This window comes from Nematolebias whitei, chromosome 9 (genome assembly GCF_014905685.2).
Source record: "Nematolebias whitei isolate Nwh7 chromosome 9, NemWhi1, whole genome shotgun sequence".
NCBI classification, from domain to species: Eukaryota; Metazoa; Chordata; class Actinopteri; order Cyprinodontiformes; family Rivulidae; genus Nematolebias; species Nematolebias whitei.
In genome coordinates, this window is record NC_056506.1 from 48,112,103 (window position 1) to 48,134,074 (window position 21,972).

A 21,972-nucleotide genomic window follows, 5' to 3' on the forward strand; every position below is an offset into this window, starting at 1 on the left:
TTTTACATGTATTTAGCTTTAATTCAATTCCATTCAAATGCAAAAATACTTTATTAATCCCAGAGGGAAATTATTTGTTGTTGTAACTTGTTATCCTCATTTCATTAAGAGATGTTATAGATACTGATGCTGTAGACAGGAAGGATCTCTTGTAAAGGTCCATCTCACAGTGGATCCTAAGAAACTGGCTGCAGATGCCGTCCGATCCGTCCACCCAGACTCGGCTGGCCTCTCAGTTCCCCTCGGGCTGTAGGACCGCCCAAATGCCGGGCAGAACTCCTCCCAGAGCGATGGCCACTCCTCCCAGCAGTCTGCTGAGCTCCTCGTAGCTGCGGACAGCTAACTGTAGGTGCTGAGGGACGATCCTGTCCTTCCACTGTCATGAGTCGTGTTTCCTGCTAGTTCCAGGATCTCAGTGGTCAGGCACTCGAGCACAGCTGGCAGGTAGATGGGAATGCATCCACAAAACATCCTTTCAACTCATTTGAGATTTTGGAGCTGTAGCTGAGATATTATTTGAGCTTTTGAGATGTTAATCAGCTGCTGTTGGTTGTAGAAAACTGCCTTGTTGCTATGGTTACGCATCATAACAAATGTCCAAAACTAAAAAAGTTTCAGTAAAAATCCTTCCAGCTGCACAGCATCTCATACCAGAGGAAACAATCATCTGAAAAATGTGATTTACATCCAGAAAAAGAGGAATTAAAGTTTCCAAAAGTAAAATCTCAAAATGAAAGTAAGAGAGCTGCTCCACCATTCAGCCACCTTGAGCGGCGCAATTCTAGAACTAAGGCATATATAAGAACTATTAAGGCATTTGATCCAGATATGAGTTTTTTATTTATTTATATATTTTTTAAAGATGTGTTCTTTGTTTTCAGGTCCTAGCTTCTGTAAAATGTTTTAAACAAAAGAAGTATTTGAAAAAAATAATAATAAAAGAAACTGTCCAGATGACCTGACTGAAAATTGTTGGATTGTATACCTGGATTATTGAGCATGGACTTTTTTGGTTTTGAATCAGTTTCACGTGACTGTCGACGAGGAAGAGAACCGGCACCGGAGGAGGGGGCATGCCAAAGAGGCCATCTTAGCACCAACATAACTGGTTTGTTCTACTTTGGAGTAAGCTGTTTGCGGGAAGAATCAGTTTTGTTGTGTGTTTCCTTGACTGATGAAGCCTTCTGGATGGAAGGTGAAACGTTTCAGAAAAAAAAAAAAAAAGAAACTGTCCAGATGACCTGACTGAAAATTGTTGGATTTTATACCTGGATTATTGAGCATGGACTTTGTTGGTATTTGAGACTCTGCTACCTGGACAGTTGTTGATGCAGGTTTGAGCACTGAATTGGAGTTACGGCTCGTCTGAGTCAGAGGAGTTTGGTTGGCGTGACTGAGCTGCGTAGTTTTGGTGGACTCTGTCCCTCCCACACGCGCTCTCCACCTCCTGTAGTTAACCTCAACTGACTTTAAAGGAAACTGAATCTGTTCAGCATTAGCAGGAAAATGCATGTGAAGTGGCCGAAGGTTTTAACTGCGTCTCTGCTCCACTCCACGTGCGCTCTCATACAGCGTGCATCGGTGGGGATTTCATGTTCTTTTGAAGGGTCCGAGGTGAACTCTGCTCTGCAGCAGGGGACAGAAACACCACGCAGGACCTGCTCTGCTTTACTTGCACCTTAAACAGTTTTTATTTGGTGCAGGACCAAGAGTTTTGACACTTGTGTGTTGACTTTTACCTTAAAATATTGTGCACTTTTAATTTAACGCCTTGCTCTTTGGAGCTGATCCAAAAACATCATTGTGTTGAACAACATGGACCGTATTGCTCATGGATTGTGCGTTCGCCTTCCTTTAAAAAAAGAAACAGATGTCCTTTTGTGTTGCGATGCAGCTTTTCATCCCTGAGGGCTTAATGAGCCAAACAGGCCTTTCTGGGAGGTGGTTTCCATTTAAATCCATTCAAACTACTTTAGTCTTTGATGAAAATGTAGCCTGTCGGAGTTTACTGAGAAATGGACGAGGACAGAGTTCTGTGAAAAACAGTGAATCACACAGCAAGAGTTTTCAGGAACCCATTCATATTCTCACAGGTAAACATTTGATGGATACTTTAATTTAAAGTGGACCAGGATCATCATTGTTCTCAGAAAAAACTGAAACTTTAGTCAGTTTAGTGCCAGTTTATTATCATCACATATCAATATTTCAAGACTGCTTGGACTGCAGTAAATCATGCACCTTTATATTTCTGCTTCTAATAATCTATTCAGTCCATCCATCAGACTCACCTGGTTTAGATGATGGTGATGACAGAGAGCGTGAGGAGAATGTGGATTCATTTCAATGATATTGCAGACGATAATATCCTACGTCAGCTCTTATTAAAACTTGATGTCAAATATCCAAATCAGAGAACCATGAAAAAATTAATTTGTCCTTCAAATATTTAACCTCAAGCCACATTCGATTAATATTCATAAAACATGATTAGTTTTATTTTCTGTATATTTGTGTAATTTGCGATCGATACATTATATTTTGACACAATAAGACACTAAAACTAGTTTCTGGGCTCGACCAGCCGACCAGCATTTGTGAGGGAGTCTCAGAAACGTCTCCGAATGTTGTCGGAGCTTCTCACTTTTCTTGAGCAAGTCTCAGAGGCTTGTAATCTGTAATCTGCTTGATGTTTGAACATGTTCAAAGATTTTGTGCCACAAATTTTCTCTCAAAATAGTCACAAAGTTGTCCCAGATGTCTGGAACCGTTTTTATTTTAGTTTCCGTCTGATTTAAAGGAAACAAAGAAAAAGCAGTATGCTGAAGTCTATAAACCATGCTAAAACTATTAATAATAAAAAAACTGGTCTGATTCTGCTGGATTGATTTATTTATTTTCAAAAGTGTATTCAAGTAGATTAAATCATAAATGTGGGATTGCTGCCAAGTAGGTCCTAAGCCAATATGGAAGCAGGTGAACAATGAAGTAATGTGCATATAGTTTGTAAGTATTTAAAAAAAAGGTTTTCAAAAATTGTCTGTTCAAAATGCAACAGCTTGCTCGCAATAAATTAATCGAAATTTAGTGACACGGCAACAGAAGTTTAGCCTTTTTCTAAAAGTTTTCTTGCAAATTACTATTGCCACCTACAAAAGACAAGTGTCCTTGACTTTCACAGCCCGGTGTGATGCATGAGCCCTGACTTCAACCCATGCGAGCACCTGATGCTTTCAGAGGGTCGTTGTTGTATCAGAAAACTGAAAATGGAGCTTGAGATGCGTTCATGGGAGTATAAACAACCTCATCTCCAGCAGCTGTTTGTCTCAGGTTGAGTCTAAATGCAAGCATGGAGCTGCCTTGTCGTCATAAAGATTTCTTGTTTTTGCAGCTTCACTCTAATCAGACTTGAGGTTTGTCTTGTTGCAGAGGAGAGTTGCTGTCGTCACTTTGGAGTCTGTTGATTTTTAGACAGCAGGTTGTGGCACCAGTTTTTTAGACTGATGATGGAAAAGTCAGGTTTGTTTGGGGGGTCGTGGCTGAAGAGAAGGGTTAGGTGTTTCCAAACAGCTGGAGTGACTCACCATCTGGAATACAAGCGGTGATGCTGCAGATGTTGCTGATCACTGATTGGCTGCTGAATCTCACCAATGCCTGTCTGATGTATTCATGTCTGTGTGGCTGATCCAGTATGGGAGGGTAGGGTGGGAGGGGATTCTGTTTAGGGATGGGGCCGATCCGATATCAGCATAGGGCTCCGATACCATCATAATTTACGTATCGGATTTTTCCAATCCAACCTGCAGAGATTTCCAGTCCATGGTGCATGTCTGTCTCTGTTGAAACTTCTCATGATTCCCTGCCAGCTGCTCTGCACGTTGGCTTCAAACTATGGAATGGATTTCCTGAACGGAGGCGTGTCTCATGAACCCAGAGTAATAAGACCCGCCTCACATTCAGGAAATCCGTTTCATAGTTTGCAGCCAGCTACAACGTGCAGTAGCACTGTGGCTAACGGCTAACCAACTTTTCATCTAAACATGTCCGCTGTGTGGAAGTATTTTACACTAGAAACACCACAAAGCAAGACAGCAACGTGCAATGTCTGCAGAGCCATAGCGCCACATTCAACCGCGGTAAAGTTAGTTTTACGTTGGACATTCGAGCTCCGTGGCTTCAGCGGGGCGTTCCTCTCGCTCAACCCGAAGCAGGCAGCCCGACCCCGGCCAGCCACATCCAATCCGCTCCGCTAACTCTGCTCGTCTCTGAGGAGGGGCAGACTGTATGTATGTATGTATCCTTTATTTAACCAGGAAAAATAACTCATTGAGATTAAAAACCTCTTTTCCAAGAGTGACCTGGCGAAGACAGCAGCATGAAACATACAACAAATCCAAAATACTAAACCAAATACACAAAATACATATCCAGGAGAAATCACAATAATTACTCGTTAGAGCAGTTACAGGAGCCAAGTGATGTGAGCTCTCGTTCCTTTAGAATTGATTTAAATTGTCCCGACGTAATAAGAGATGATAACGTTAAATCCTTCTGCAGAATATTCCAAGTGGCAGGGGCGAAAGATTTAAAAGCCTTTTTACCCAGTTCAGTTCTGACCTTTGGGACCTGCATCAAAATGATGTCCTGAGAGCGCAGACTATAATGGTTAAGAGTTCTAGATAAAAGTGAACATAAATATGTAGGAAGATGCACAAGGATGCATTTATAGACAAAAACCAACAAGTGAGAAAGACTGCGGTCAGTCAAAGAGGGACATTTTGCTGTAGCATACAAAGTGCAGTGATGTGTTCGATAGACACAGTCCGTCATAAAACTGATGGCTCAATGATAAACAGCGTCCAATTATTTCAAAACCTGGGCTGAAGAGTTCATAAATAGCAGATCTCCATAATCCACCTGGGGCAGAATAGTTGAAACAATCAGGTGCCTTCTGACTTGGTGTGAGAAACACTTTTTGTTTCTAAAAAAGAAACCCAATTTAAGTTTTAGTTTAGAAACCAGTTTATCAATATGAGATTTAAAGGATAGATTCGCATCAATCAGAATACCTAAATATTTGTAGCACCTGACAACTTCAATTTCAGCCCCTTGAACAGTTAACAGGCTGGGGAGGATAGGTGGGAGCTGCTTACCATTTGAAAATAGCATAGCCTTTGATTTTTCTGCATTCAAAACCAGCTTGAGCCCATCCAGACGGGACTGGACAGTATGAAACGCAGATTGCAGCAGTTTAAAGGATTGTGAAACCGAAGATGATGAACAATAAATAACTGTATCATCAGCATATAGATGAGCTTTAGCATCAGGCAAGTTATCGCACAAATTATCGCTAACTCCGCTCGTCTCTGAGGAGGGGCAGACTGAGCGCAGCCGACTGAAATCAGGCCGCCTGCTTCGGATTGAACGAGAAGAAGACGTCGCTGAAGCCACGGAGCTCGAATGTTTACAGAGAAGTTGCTAAACTTCATCGTAATTAATGACCAACCGCTGTCAGTTGTAGAAAACGAAGGATTTCACAGCTTGATACTTGCAGCCAAGATGTAGTTTACCCTCCAGGAGATATTTATCAGTACAACAGTAGACAATCATAAAAAAAACATATGATTTGAAAATTACAAGAAAATTATATTAAAAAAAGGAAAAACAGCTACGTTATAAAACAATGTAAAATACTAAATTATTTAATTCATTCATAAAATAAACAAAAACATCAAAAAGAAAAAAAAAATGAATAAAAAGAGCGAAGAAAGAAGAAAAAAAAATCTTATCTGCCCCTTATTTAAAAAAATATATAAAATAAATTTAAACAGTCACTTAAATTAGTCACCTTAATATCCACTTTAAAGCTAGGAATAAAAAAAAACAAACATGCTTTGTGTTAGAATTTAATTCTAACTTTGAAACTTATCTAACATTAATAAAACTTAATTGCCTTTTTGGACATGCATGCATATATTTGTACAAATTGTACTTGAGAGGAGATTATTACAGCCTCATTTAAAATCAATGATGATCATGATGATATCGGAACTGGATCGGTACCGGCCGTTATCCAGATTTGGGTATTGGGATCGGATAGGAAGTTAAAAAAGTATTACTACAAGTATTTTTTTTTTTTTTGCTTTGTTTTGTGTGTGTTCTGACTAAAAAAACAAAACAATAAAACGACTGATTAAAAAAGGAAACCTTCAGTCTAATTGGATCCAGAGTTCATTAACTCCAGAAACTTCTGCAACAAAAACAGGTTTCTGTCATTTTTCACTGATTCTGTACTTTATCATCCGTTTGTAGTTTATATGTTGTGAGTCCTCGTGGCTCAGAGAGGCTAGCCTGTATAAATAAAGGTTGAATGAATGAAATAAAATAAAAAACCGCTCCACAAAGGAACCAGTCTGTTACGCTCCTGTTGAGGTCAGGAGATGGAGAGCGGCTCCGTGCATCAGAACGTGACGGCGTTTTCTGTTTTGGGTGAAAGTTTTTTACTGCAGGCAGACGAAACATGATCCAGGAAGACGTTGTTCGAGCAGAACACGACATGTTTGTAGTGTTCTGCTCTGTGCACGCTCGTATAATAACCAGCCTGCAGCTGCTGCATGTCCCAACTATTATTTAAATCATATCAGTCACATGATTGAAAACACACTTTTTTTTATTCTATCCAAGATTAAAATGAATCCAGTTGAACTTCTACCTTTATTTGTTTGTTTTTCAAGCTTTCATAGTATGAATTTTTTTTTGTTACTTGCCTGTTTTTTTAAGTTGTAATAACTTTCTAACAGATGTTCCCAACATTCTTTGGATTTGGAGCACATGTCGTTGTTTTTAGGACATTTTCTGCCCCTTTTTTCATCCTGGTTATTTTATTAAGAGATATTTGTGCCTCAAGGGACTGAAAAGGGAAAGTTTCTTGTTGGTTTGACATTTCACTGATTCTTTTTATTTCTTGGAAAATAAAGAGCAACATGTTTCTTGGAGGAAATGCGTCAATTTCTTTGCTTTGTCACTTCATCGTTAAAGTCCAGAGACCATAAAGGAAGAATTCACGCAGTCATTTAGTTAATTACAACCAGAAACGGGTTCATTGTTTAGTTTTTTTATTACAGACTGGTTTAATTTGTATCTTTCTGCGTGTGAGTGTTTCACTTTACACATATTACTTCTGTATTTTTCCCACGTTAATCATTCTGTTTCGGTTCTTCTTACTTTAGCTCTTGTTGCACTTGTGTTCAGGTTCGTGTGACGTCTTTCCAAAGGTGCAGGAACGAAGTGAGCGCTTCTGATTTCAGGGGACCTTTTGGAATAACAACTTCCTGATTTATAATCTGTAGACAAACCAAGATTATTTGTCTGGGGTTGAACTTTTCTGCTCTCCATGGTTTTCTTATGGAAATATTTTCTAAAGAGTAAAAGACAACAGATCTTTAACTATTCTGATAACTGCTGCAACACTTTATCTAGTGTATTTGTTTGTATTTTGCTCATCATTTCATGACATTTCCAGGGTTTGAATGTTGTTTTTCTGTGTTTAATGGGTCAAATAATCAAACCTTCTGGAAGAGGATGGTAGCCTTCATAAACCAGTAAACAGTCGGTAGAAAACACGTCATGTGACAGTGATGCCATCAGTATGAGGCTCGATTTAGTGCAGGATGCATGTGCACGTGGGTCATTCTGTATGTTTCCTGTCTCGTGTGTCTCTGGGCAACATGACACACGTTAAGCCTTTCTGCAGACACGATTCATGCAGCAGCTGTCATGTTTCTCCAGCAATACTGCCTCAGTTTCCGAGCTCTGTGTGGAACAAAATACCACAAATTTAACATATTTTTAATTTTCTACATAACGGTTCAGGTTTAGAAGCCAGTCTGCACAAGTCCCGAATCATCTTTAATTTCTTCACATTTTCCTTCAATTTGAACAGATTTTCTTCTAACGTTTAGCAGCGATCGTGATGACTGGTTTTCCAGGCCCCAGGCCAGACATTTGAAAATGTCTTGAAACCTCCTTGAGGGTTCTCAAAGTCCACGTGCGAGTTGCAAAGCCTCGCTTTCATGCGGCAAGATTCTTGGACGTGTTTGAAAAATCTCCAGAACTAGAACTTGTCTTGAACCTTTTTCCCTTCGGCTTCTGTAATAAGAAAATTTTCTGACATGTACAGTTCCCTCCCATTTCTTTAAGCTGAAAAATATCATGATTATAACAATTTAATCACAAGAAAACTGTATTTTAGATTCAGCGAGGTGATAACCAAAGAGTTATTAGTTGAACGTTTGGCACTGAGTCGTTGATCGGCTGAAAGACGAAGCACTTTGTGCTCAAGAACGTCTAAAAACACTCTGTTTGAAATTAATACAACAAATCTACTGAAGTGTTTGCTTTATTTCAAATTATGATTCTAACTTCTGTCATTGTCTTTGGTTTCAGGTCCATTATCCAGATGTGGAGAGAGTGGAGTGGCTCAATAAGGTACGTGCACACACACACCTCCTCTGACCTGCTAACACAAAAACTGGTCCCGCGCTCCTCATCACCTGCAGAAGCCCGTCAGCTCTGCAGGCAGGATTTATAAATAGGACCTGGATTTGGAGCTCTGGGAGACCTGGTCTCGGTGATCCAGCTCCGCAGACAGAAACACGGAGCTTCAGAGAGAACGCTAAAGAAACCTGAGCGTCTGAGCATCTCCGGGAAGAGCCTCACTTCCTGTAAAGGTCTACTGGTACTTCCAGTATCGAGTTAATCGATATGTTTGACCCAGACAATATCAGCTGAACATGCAAAGTGATGTTTGCAGCATTGGAGCGTTCGTAAATAATGAATGTTGTACTCGGAGTATAAATTTAGGGGCCATTAGAGGAATTCATGATGCTTTAAAGAATACTATAATTTAACCCCTGTTCTCCTGAGGACACCAGGGGTCTGTTTTATTTTTGGAATGGATTGAGGCCGAGACCATGTCACTTATTAAAAGTGGAAATAAAATCCTTGCTTGGTTGGAGACCTTAAAGCTCTGACCATCAAATGTTGGCAGTAGTCCCTCGCTACGTTGCGGTTCGTTTGTCGCGGACTCGCTCTATCGCGGTTTTTCAAAATAAGATTTGACATGACACACTATTGGCTGATTGATGGATGAGCCGCACAATTGACATGGAATTTTTATTTAAAATAAATTATTTTACATTATTTAGCACCTCCTGCATCTTTGTGCAGCCCACACTGCAGGATAAACTTCCTGCTGCAGCTGATCAGCTGTTCTCGTGCAGAGAGGAGAAGTGGGCGTGGCCAAGAGCGCTTGCAGGTGGCTGAGAGCAGCACTACTGTGCTATTTTAATTCATCACTTCATGTGTGAGTTGAAGTGAGGCCTCCTGAGATTTGATCTGAGACATTACCTCAATTTTAAGGCTGTAAATGTTCCAGTGGTTCTTCTTTAAATGGTTAAGATAAAAAACTTTATGTATTTAAGTTAAATGTTTCTTCTTCTGGTTCTTGAATTTGCACATTAATGATGCTAAACACAAACTCATAACTTTGTCAACATCTTATGGTTTCAAATGCTCTTATTTTCCATTAGTAATTCGTTTTACTACTGTTTTCTTATATTTTTTAAATATATTTTTTCTTTCTCTTTTAACATTTCCATACGGTGACTCTTGGAAAATAACAACCAAACATTTTATTTAAAAGTAAAAGTAGAGGAAATGGCTGTAGACATCAAAGTAAATAATATCTGTGTCTGTGTGTCAAATAAAATGACTTTTGCAAACTAACAGCAAATGCTGTGAATGAATCCTAAAGCTGCCGTTTAATGGTGAAAATGACGTTTTCTCTCAAAGACTAACCTCTTAACGTTAAGCTGGATAGCTGTGAGACTTTGCAAACATTATCAATAATTTAAAACACATTTGTGTGCTCTATACATTAAAGGCCAGCCAAGTGGAGTTGGGTGAGAAAATAGCCTCTGAGCTGTGATTAGAAACAGCTGAAAGGTTTTAACAGCTCGTGTCTGTTTTTATTCTCTATTTGTTTTCGAGTCTTCATGGTTTGATTCAGTTCATCTGTTAACAGTTTATCTAGAAATGCATAAACTAACTCGGCTCCTTTTATTTGGAAAAACGGGCATTTTTTAAGCGTTCAGACATCGGTTTTAAACAAAATAAACTGTTTTATTGTGTTAAACAGTGCACCTAAGCTCGTCAGTAAACAGATGTTTACAGCGGTCTAAGCCGTTTTGGGTATGGATGTGAAATGTGCTCCGCTCAGTCGTCTCCGTTTGTCTCTGCTCTCCGTCAGACGGTGAAGCAGATGTGGCCGTTCATCTCCCAGTTTGTGGACAAGCTGTTCAGAGAGACCATCGAGCCGGCCGTGAAGGGTGCCAACCCCCATCTCAGCACCTTCTGCTTCACCAAGATCGACATGGGCGACAAGGTGACGAAATGCTCTGAAATATCAGTCTGATCGCAGCCGCCCGTGTCCTCCGGCCTGCTGCTTTTTTGTATCAGTTTCTAGAATGTGTGCATTAAAAGGTTGAGTTTATTTTACATTTAGCCTCTAAATCGAGGGAAAAAACGTTCAACATGGCTCCAAATATTACTCTTTGAATTAAAAGCATTTATACTTGTAATTCATTCTAAATTAAAGGCGATTTGCCTCATCATGGATACATGGTCTGCTCAAATATCAGTGGACAGTGGACACTAAGAACCTGATCACAAGTCCATAACAATAGTTTATTGTTTATTTGTCATAAGAATGTTAAAAACGCAGCTGTCAGGAAAAATAATAATAATAATGTGTTATTGGTCGTCATCATTGCATGTTCCCATACAATGGTGAAATTGGCTATCTGCATTTACCCCATCGCACCTGAGATACACTCAGGTGTAGCAGTGGGCAGCTATTCAAGATGCCCAAGGAGCAATTGGGGATAGGGTGTCTTGCTCAGAAACACCACAAGATGATCAATGATCGGGGATCGAACCTGGGACTTTCGGGTCCCGAGTCGGCTGCCCTGACTCTACCCCATCTCTGCCCCATGAAAAGACAAAGAGGAGATATATGGATGTAGTTGGAGAGGACGTGAAGATAATTGGAGTGAGGACAGAGTGAGATGGAAGATGAGGACTCGCTGTGGAGACTCTTGAAGAGGGAACAGTCGTAAGAAGAAGAAGGTTGTTTATTTGTCATAAGCAGGTCAACGCAAGGTCAACAATGTAATAAAATGCTCTGGATGAGAAGAACCGTCTTTACTTGCCAAAAAAATAAAAATAGAAGAAAGAAACACCAAAGCATGCAACAAAAGTACAAAATAAAGCGTGAAAAAGAAATCTAGTAAACAACAACATGGTAGAGTACGACGGTGCATGTAGGATGAATCGGTACAAACAAGTGCCTCACAGGCAGCAACACTAATGCACATGATACGTGTTGCACATGACATGCATAAGTTGTGTGACAGTCCACTGCACAGGCAGTGAGCAACATTGAGATGAACTGAACCACGATGACAAGGCAGCGACACACATGATGCAGCCACATCAAACATATTAGCTGTTCCAGACGTGACTCAGGTCTGTCGAGCCGGCAGAGACAGAGAAGTCGTCCGGAGACGCAGCACTGCCAGGGATGGACGGCTCCAGCCACGATTCGATAAAGGCAAAGACGCAACAACTCCTCGTGTCCCACTCACAATAAATCTGTGCACACAGGTCATTTAGGTTATTCCTCAGAGACTGAACACCCGAAAGCAGGACCGAGGGGAGAGGGGGAGTTTGCTGCGTCTCTGGCGGGTCCTGCACAAAACACCGGCTCGCTTCCCTCTCCGTGTTTCCCTCTTACGGCGCCCGAGCAAACAAAGGACGCAGGGGAAAATGTCCGCCGTGAAGTCCCCAAAAGTCCCCGCTCACTGACGATCAGAAATCAGGTGTTCTCGTAAGTTTCAGTAATATTTCAAATGAAACGTTTAGGGATTTCAGGAGTTGGTCTAAAAAAAAAAAAAGGCAGAAAAGGACCAAAACAGAAATTCTGTTTGTAACTGAGCAGGTTTGATATGATTTAAATTATTTTATATATTTTTCTGCGTAGCCTTTGGTTTACTCTGAAAGGACAGCTGTGTAAACGCTAAAGTTTTGAGGAAACCCTACATTTAAATTTTACGTAGCAAAGATTTAATTTGTCGTTTTGCACAGTACACGAGCTAACGTTGAGTTCTACAAACTAACGTGTTACATTAGTCCACAATGCAAACTGTAAGCAGCGTTTGCACATTAAAATCTTTATCGTTGTTAAAAATGCTATTAATTTGGACTAAAACGTGCAACACGTTATAAACGGTGCAGATCACAGCGTAAAGTCTGGCTCAGTTAAAGATAACGTTGTTTTTTTGTGTGTTTGCAGCCTCTGAGGGTGAACGGGGTGAAAGTTTACACAGAACATGTCGACAAGAGGCAGGTCATCATGGACCTGCAGATCAGGTAAACCTCTCCCACGTCCTCAAACATCTCATTAAAATCTCAAATGCATCTTTAAGACCTTCTAGTTTTATTTGCAGAAAACAAACTCCTTCTGTTTATTCTGTACAAACCTACAAATAGTCCAAGATTCAAACCAAACATCATCATTTACATTTATCCATCCTCTGCTTTTTGCTGCTTCCATATTTTTTTTTTAGTTTTGTTGGAAACACAGAAATTGATGTGGACATCAAGAAGTACTACTGCAAGGCTGGGATCAAAAGTATTCAGGTATGACTAGATGAGTATATGAGGTTTACTGACCCTGGCGCACTCAGCCATGACCCCTGCGTTAACCCTTGACCTCTGCAGAGCCGGCTTGTTGACTCTGAGCTGATAAACGAGACGTTGTCCGCTCCGTTGTTGGAACAGGACCACGCCATATTTGCTGTTCAGAGATCAGAGAAGGAGGGAAAGTGAGTGGAGAGATTTATTGAGAGGAACGGCCGCCTTTACAGAAGTCGGTCAATATTTACCTCCAGGATTCATTTTATAGCTGCTGTTCGTGCACGTTTTACAGGCTGTTGGAAAAATGAGCAGTTTAGACGCAGAAGACGCTGACTTGAAGCGTGAATCGTTCATGATTTTTATTGGTGTCACCTCTTTTATTTATAGAACTTTATTCCTTCCTGGTGGATCTCTAATGGGGCCATTATCTGCGGCTCATAATTTATGAACTCCCCCCGTTCAGGCAGCGCTGAGCTGCAGGAGGAAGGAAGCTGGCATAAACAGACTCCTATCTTCAATCTTTTCCACCGCGCTGACTTTGATGAGCTGGTGTTTGATTACTCAGAGCAAAACTGAGTCCAAATTTGGTCCTGCAGCCTGCATGTCGGAGGTCTGAGTCACTGCAGCACGAAAGACAAAAGCATCGACCTACAGCAGTTTTATATGGGAGGCCCTGATAGATCCGTTATCTAACATCACTGAGGGATCAAATTTATCAGGGGAACCTGAACTTAGAGGGTCTTGAGTTAACTTCAGAAGTCATGACAGTTTGTAAAACACAAATCAGTCTTTTGTTCGTGACTTTGTGTCTCTTTCGTGCAGCTTCATGGAGTGTTGAGGGTGGTGATGGAGCCTCTCCTGGGGGATATGCCTCTGATCGGAGCGCTGTCCGTCTTCTTCCTCAAGAAACCCGTGAGTTGGTTTTATCCTTGATCGCAGACTGTGGTCTTCTCTTACGGGGCTGACAGCAGAGCTGTTACAATTTTTTTATTCCCTGCTGTCATGAAAGTTAGGCAGTCGTGTAATTGTCTGCGTTTGTATGAGTCTGCTCGTCTGTTAGCAAAATATAGATTGAAGGTGACTTTATTAGGATTCATTGTTAGCTTTGTCTCACAGACAAGACACACCGGTGCATAAAGACACATTTAAAGAACAATAAACATGAAATACTTAATTTAAAAGATGTTTGTAAAAGACAGTGGACTTAAAATAAGCAGATATCAAGGTTCAAGTATCTTTATTGTCATTCGCATCACGTGGTACATGAGGTGGAAAAAAATTGTGCACTCAATGTCCCAGTTACATCCAAAAATAGCAAAAATATAAAGTATAAAAAGAAACGTCATATAAAGATCCAAGATATAACTAAGATGAACGCTAAACAATACGGGAAAAGATCTAAGATATACACGAAGATATACGCTAAACACTGATAATGTAAAATGATGTGGTATATTAAACAGCAGCCTGAACATGAGTCTGCTGTGAGTAGATGGGTATGAATGAACACAGCAGCATGAGATCTGCTGGATCACCCAGTTGGATAGTGTGGATAAAATCCAGCCCTGCTGTTGATCTTAATGCTCGGGATCTTGGGTCAGACTGAAGGAGTAGGAACTCGCCAAACAAAGGATGGGGACTGTAGCGGCAGATGAAGCTGGTCAGTCGCTGTAACTGGTGTGCAGCGACTCCAACATCGTCTAGACCAGGGGTGCCCAATACGTCGATCACCATCTACCGGTTGATCGCAAAGGTATTAAGGTCAGAGATTCTTTATTGTCATGTGGTACATGTGGTGCGAACAAAATTATGTACACAGGGTCCCAGTTACATCCAACAATACAATGTAAAAGAAAAACAATAATAACATCTAAGATATGAGCTAAGAAAAACATCAACTAAAAATACACTAAGCACTAACAGCATAAAAACAATGTGTCGAGCAGCAGCACGAACATGAGTCTGTGTGAGCAGATGAGCACGCCTGAACACATCAACATGACACAGATCAGCAGCAACATGAAACAGATCAGCAGCAACATGATGGGATTCTTCACAGTGATTATTCTGGTTAGAGATTCATGAGTCCAACAGCCTCAGGGTAGAAGCTGTTCCTCAGTCTAGTGGTTCTACACTTAATGCTCCTCAATAGGGCTGGGTCATATCATATCGTTCACAATAATACCGGTAAATAAAGCTTGCCCGGGCAAAAAAAATGATATCATGATATGCTAATTTCATGACGCAATAGGTCAGGGCGCCCCGCCCCTTTAACAGAACCGAGCGCGCCAAATGACCAAACCGAATTACCCCCCCACCTGTCGGTACTGGTGTAACGCTAATTAGTTGCGCACTAGCTAGCTAAGAAGCTAAAAACAAACAACACGTGACTCAGCTGTCTCTCCATCCAGCTCTAACCTTCAGGTACAGACAACTCAACAGTCTCCCTCCCCCTGCTCTAAGCTGCCACTGATCTTTTTCCTCTCTCCCCCCATCCCGCTCTGGGCTGTCGGTGCGGGCTGCGTCTCCCCCGCTCTAAACTGCCGGTACAAACACGCGCAGGTCTGTCTCTTAGTTCCACAGTCCATGGACCAAGAACAGAGTCAGGTGATCAGAGACGGAGCATCAGAGAAATGGATCATTCCTGCAGGAACAGAGGAAGCTGAAACTCCACAAGCTTCTACCCTGAGGCTGTTAGACTCATGAATCTCTAACCAGAATAATCACTGTGAAAAACCATATCATGTTGCTGCTGATCTGTTTCATGTTGCTGCTGATCTGTTTAAATGTTGATGTGTTCATGCGTGCACATCTGCTCACAGACTCATGTTCATGTTTGTGCTGATGTTCAATGTTTTATGTTATGAGTGCTTAGTGTATATTTAGTTGATGTTTTTCTTAGTTCATATCTTAGATGTTATTACTGTTTTTCTTAGACATTTTATTGTTGGATGTAACTGGGACCCCGTGTACATAATTTCGCTCCACCACATGTACCACATGAGGTGCGAATGACAATAAAGAAACTCTGACTCTGACTCTGACTTCAGGGTCAGATGATCACCTTGTTACAAGTTCTGCTAGTTATAGCTCATTTAAAGGAAACATATATTTTGTTACATTTATGCTCAACAGATCTTAAGCTTTATTTTATTTAGAGCTTTATTTTATTTAGTTATTTTGGGAAGCTTCACCTGCACTTTAGTTTTTGTGGTGGATTTATTGATCTGTATTTTGTGCAGACTTTTTCATCTAAATAACAGAAGGATCTTTTTTATTTTTATATTTGGAGACTGAATACTTTACTAAATAAAGTAATTTCAGTAAAATTACCCCTTGTTTTTTTGTTTTATATAATACTGCAAAGCAACATGTTAAGTTAATTTTGTCAAATAACTATGATTTCTGTGTTTATTTTTTATTTTTTGTTATATCACAAAATTTATTGTTATCGTCAGAATGCCCTGAAATATCACAATATTATATTTGAGCCATATCGCCCACCCCTACTCCTCAACCTCCTTCCCTCCTTAAGGGTAGATCACATGGCATTAAAAGATAAACGTCAGCCGATCATCCATCTTTGAAATTTGTCTCTTGATTGACAGACAGGGCAGCCAGTCTGAGGCCCCGTTAACACGACGTGAAACGTTCGGCCGTTCATTTACAGACAACATCCTCATCCTCCATGAAACTCAAGGTTTCTGAATCCAGGTCTCAGACTGGAGATTTTCAGGGGAACCCCCCACGAAGGAGTGAAACGCTCCCAAGTGTGAAGTTGCACATGTGCACTCCAGACGGCTGCAGTCCAACGTTTTTCTGCTCTAACAACAGTTATAATAAATATAACAACAGTTATAATAAATAAAACAACGGTTATAATAAATAAAACAACGGTTATAATAAATATAAAAACAGTTATAATAAATATAACAACAGTTATAATAAATATAACAACAGTTATAATAAATATAACAACGGTTATAATAAATATAACAACAGTTATAATAAATATAACAACAGTTATAATAAATATAACAGTTATAATACATATAACAACAGTTATAATACATATAACAACAGTTATAATAAATATAACAACAGTTATAATAAATATAACAGTTGTAATAAATATAACAACAGTTATAATAAATATAACAACAGTTATAATAAATATAACAGTTATAATAAATATAAAAACAGTTATAATAAATATAACAACAGTTATAATAAATATAACAACAGTTATAATAAATATAACAACGGTTATAATAAATATAACAACAGTTATAATAAATATAACAACAGTTATAATAAATATAACAGTTATAATACATATAACAACAGTTATAATACATATAACAGTTTTAATAAATATAACAGTTATAATAAATATAACAGTTATAATAAATATATGCCAGATACATTTAAAAAGGCATATTTACCCCCTCCTTTTCTTTGCACATGTTCAAAAAACAACACGCATCTCGTTTTCGAATATCTTTACTGAGCACATATGACAGTTTAGGCCAAAATACTTTGATTTTAAAGCCACAGTACTGTAGTTCATCTTTTTTTTTCTGGCAACCTGACTGACATGGAAACTACAGTGTTTTCATGTAAACCCACAAACTTTTTGTTTATTACGTCCAATAAACATTGAAAAAACACTTAAGTTTCCATAGTTCTTGTGTAAACGGGACATTATAGCAGGTAGAGCACGTTGACTTGGTCATTTTAAAAGTAGCTCACATGCTGTAAATATCTGGGCACCCTTGATCTAGACCCAGATCAGCTGAGATGATTGATCAGCTGTTTCAGTGAGTTCCTTTCCCTCAAGGACAGGGTAATGAAACGTCCACTTTTAAACTTCCAACATGAAGAAAACCTTATTCTGACCCTGCTGGTTCAGTTTTTTTCCACTGCTGTCTTGCTAAATGATGCTGAGCTCCGTCTTTTCTTTATCGACGCATCCCCTCTTCCTAACTGCGCTCTTCCTTCCTGCACTTCAGCACAATTTATCTCCCAGGTTCAAACTTTGATGCAGAAGACAAGAATCGTTATCAAAGCCTTTAGACACAAACAAGAACTTATTCCTTCTTCTGCAAACGAGCATTACTGGTTTAATGTTGGGAGCAGGAAGTGGAAACTCGAGCTTGTTGTTTAACAGGAAGGAATCAGAGAAATCTAAGATGCTTTAAGCAGTTTATTATTTTAATCAGACTGTCGGTGTTTGTAGATTTCAGACTGGTGTCTGCAGAGACAGAACACACGTTTATGAAAACATTTTGTACAAAGCTGCTTTGTTTCTGAGCTGCCTCTTATTTACCTGAAGATAAAAATGAATATTTTCAGGTTTGAAATAAAGATAAAACCAAAAGAGTATAACTGTGAATAGTTCCTAATGAGACTGTCTGGGGGGAGTGTTTTTAAATTTAGTCCTATTTAAGATGAGTGAGATGCAAAAATGTTTGGTGTGGGACTTTTTTTAAGTGATGCCTATATATTTTCAACACACCTTTTGTCTCCTCATCTGCTGCTGGGCAAAGTTTTCAGCTCACATCACCACTTTAATGACATCTGCCAGTTTTTATTTTTATATATTGAGCACTTTGTTACTGGTATTAAGAAACCCAAGTTAAGTTTTTCCAGTTTGACACAAACTGAGACCAGGAGTCTGTTTTACAGCCTCATCATCAGTCTGCGTCACATCTCCTACAGAAAGTGAGATAACACTAACATCATATCCTTTTCTGTGAAGGAAAGTATTTTTAAACGTTTCACGAGGCTCAGTGACAACGCCGTGGAGCGGTATTGATACAACACTGATATGTGGAAGCATCTGTTTGAGTTCAGGCGTGATTTGAAGACAAAAAAAAGAAATGATGAGCAATAATCACATCTTTTACTACCTCAAACAAAAACTGAAAGCTGACTCTGAGATTATATAAAATCTTCTGTCATATTTTAAGCATTACATGATTAATCAAATTAAAAATAGTTGATAGACGCAGCCCTAAAGAGGTTTGTGCCGTCGTTGCGTTCCTGTATTTATCTAATTTAGTCTCGGAGGTAATAAATAAAACAAACCCGTTGAATTATCAGAAGTAGAAGTGGCCGCCCCCACTGGGATGTTAGTGGTTTATGTATTTTCGGCTGTTGGTACCATTTCTCCACCCCGTTACTCTCTCTGGGTCGTGGTTTTGTTGTGACAGACAGGATGCCAAGCTTCGGTAATACAGCTGCGGTGTCACAATGTGATTCGTCGAGAATCCGCGCTTCACCCAGCCGACCTGTCTTTTAGTTGGTGCATGTCTCGTCTTTTTGTTTTCATCAAGTGCCGCTCGCATCTAAATCATCGGACTTAAAAACATAAAACGCAGCAGCTACTGGATGGAACCTATCAAAAATCAAGGCACGAAAATGTCAACGGCAAAAGACGATAAGTAAAACTTGAACGCGTTTCACCTTTTCCACCCACATTTTGATGTTTATGGTCTGGGGAGTTGAACCGGCGACCTTCCGATCACAGGGTTCTCTAACCTCTGTGCCACCACTCCCCTGTTAAAGATGAACACAACACTAGCTAAAGCAAAAAGAAAAACACTGGGAAAAATGTAAAAGTAGCTAAAAGCTAAATTCAATTTAGTTTAGTGCCAAGTCACAACAGAAGTCGTCTCAGGGGCTGAACAGAAACATTCATATATAAAAATAATAATTTAACATTATTTATCTGAGGAGCAGCTTTGAGTTTAACTCCATCACAGAACTCTCATCCTGAACAAGCATGAAGGCGACAGTGGAAAGGAAAAACTCCCTCATGAGGAAGAAACCTTTAGCAGAACCAGGATCAGGACAAGAGGCCATCTGCTTCGACTGGCTGGGTTTGGTAGTAACAGATACACAATGGCAGGTCAAGAATCACAAGTTAAGATAGAAATAGTATCAAATGAAAACTATTCAATTTTAACAATTCATTTAAGGAAATTAGGTCAATTTGTCCTCTAGTAAGCCTATAGCAGAATGACAAGCCAACCCTAACTATAGGATTTATCAAAAAGGAAAGTCTTAATCCCAGTCTTTAAACTGGACAATGTGTCAGCCTCACGGACAGAAACTGGAAGTTGGTTCCACAAGAGAGAAGCCTGAGAACTGAAAGATCTTCCTCCCATTCTGCTTTTGGAAACTCTAGGAACCACAAGTAAACCTGCAGTCTGAGAACAAAGTGCTCTGTTAGGAAAATATGGAACAATAAGATCTGTAATATAAGATGGAGCTAGGTTGTTGAGAGCTTTGTAGGTTAGAAGTAAGATTTTGAATTCAATTCTGGATTTAACAGGGAGCCAATGGAGAGAAGCTAAAACTGGAGAGATATGATCTCTCCCAGTAACTCCAGTTAAGACTCTGGCAGCAGCATTTTGGATCAACTGAAGACGTTTTAAAGAAGTATTTGGACACCCAGATAATAAACCATTGCAATAGTCTAGACAAGTCAGTATTTGTGCATGGCATAAACTGTGTTTATAGACAGTGATTTGTGGACGTGTTCCTGAGCCCAGAATAGAACCAGACCCGTTTTATTGCAGTGGTCCCTGAGGACTTGAAGACCTCAATTATCCAATATTGACCTTCAGCTTCGTCCTCTGAGCTCAGAGGTTTCTACAGATTGTTGAAACCATTTGATGATATTATGTCTACTTAAAGTCTACTAAATTTTCCACTGAGGAACGTTATTCAAAACGTGCTCCTCTTTAGATACAATTTGAAGCAGACCGGTAAACCTCTGCCCATCTTTACTTCTAAGAACATCAGCCTATCTAATGCTCCTTTTGCAAACCTGCTGCCAGTAATGTAATGATCCTCCAGCTGTTTCTTATTGGTACAATTTCTTTTCATAGCGTTTTCTTGCAACCATCTCAACTTTTGGACTTTTGGAGGTGTGCTGCTGCCATCACCTTTAAAATTTCCCCCCCCCCCCCCCCCCCCGCAAACAAACAAACAAAACCTGTACAATGCCTTAGTTTTAATATTTGATATATTTATTGTTTCACTCTGAATAAAATATGGGCAAAAAGAAATTAGAAAATCATTATATTGTTTTTTTCTTCACATTACACAAAATGTTCCATTTTATTTGGAAATAGAGTTGGAACCTTTAACCTGGATTATCTCAGATTATTCAAAGAAAACATCTTAAAAGTCAGGAAATACCCAGAGAATGACTCAGTTTGTGAGAGATGTTTTCCACTTCCACAAGAATGTGAGGTAGATCAAAGTAAGACTCAACTCGGATGCTTTTGTAGTATTTTAATGATTTTAAAACACTGATTTCTAAATATTTGAGGTTTTTTAAGTAACGTGACATCATCTTTAGTGAGATTTTATCCTAAAAGTCCTGCACACTCTTCCTTTCTGCAGCCTCGTGTGTATAGCTTCCCATCCCTGGTGCTTCTTTGCAGTGCTGCTTCTGTCTGCTGCTGGTTGCAGTAATCGTGGTATTCGGTGGGTGTGAGGGTGTGTTAGGAATGATTCATGCTGTAATTCAGCTGTTCCTCTCCCAAGGCAGCTGAGGCAGTGGTATGTGAACACCGCGGTGTGGTTGTCTGTAGATTACCTAACAAACGGCCAAGACCTGAAGATATTTGGACAAAAAAAAGGTGCAGCAGCGCCAAAGATGATTTCATTCACTGGTTGTAGTTAGAAAACCTTCGTGAGCACCCACATTTCACCGCTTCTTGCAGTCGTGCTCCTCAGGTGACCCAGTTTAGGTTCTAGCACACAGACCCAGCAACTGGATTAGAAATTCAGGTTCTGCTCCCACTCTGACGATCCCCGCGAACACGCCTTTCTTTTGTGAGTAATGTGAGAGCACGTCGTCGTGGCTTTCAGTGCTCGGTTTCTTCACCTGAAACCCAACTTCTGGTGCCAACAGGAACAAGCTGGAGCAGAACCTCCTGCTTCATCTCCAACCTGGACTTTCTGTGCAGCTCAAACAGATTTTATGAACTTGGTTTCATAGAACTGGTCCACTCACGTTCTGGAAGTTTAGATTGTTTTTTTCCTTTTTTATTTACCAGTTGCTAACTACGGTAGTTTCCCTGGCTCTAACAGACCCCAGCAGCCTGGGCTCATGTAAATTAGTCACTCATGTTTTTCAGTTTGTATATAAAACATCTCAAAACAGTTACAATGAGACAAAATTATTGTAAGAAATTC

At 39.8% G+C, this 21,972-nt stretch overlaps 1 protein-coding gene across 1 annotated transcript in view; it reads left to right on the forward strand.

Annotated features, from left to right (window-relative positions):
• The window catches only part of LOC119414309 (extended synaptotagmin-2), a 64,600-nt gene that overhangs the window by 13,925 nt on the left and 28,703 nt on the right, over window positions 1-21,972 (forward strand). The window contains exons 3-7 of the mRNA XM_037681403.1: window positions 8,446-8,487; window positions 10,310-10,444; window positions 12,413-12,489; window positions 12,687-12,759; window positions 13,579-13,668. Of these exons, the coding sequence (XP_037537331.1) occupies window positions 8,446-8,487; window positions 10,310-10,444; window positions 12,413-12,489; window positions 12,687-12,759; window positions 13,579-13,668 (417 nt within the window). The remainder of the gene's footprint in view (window positions 1-8,445; window positions 8,488-10,309; window positions 10,445-12,412; window positions 12,490-12,686; window positions 12,760-13,578; window positions 13,669-21,972) is intronic.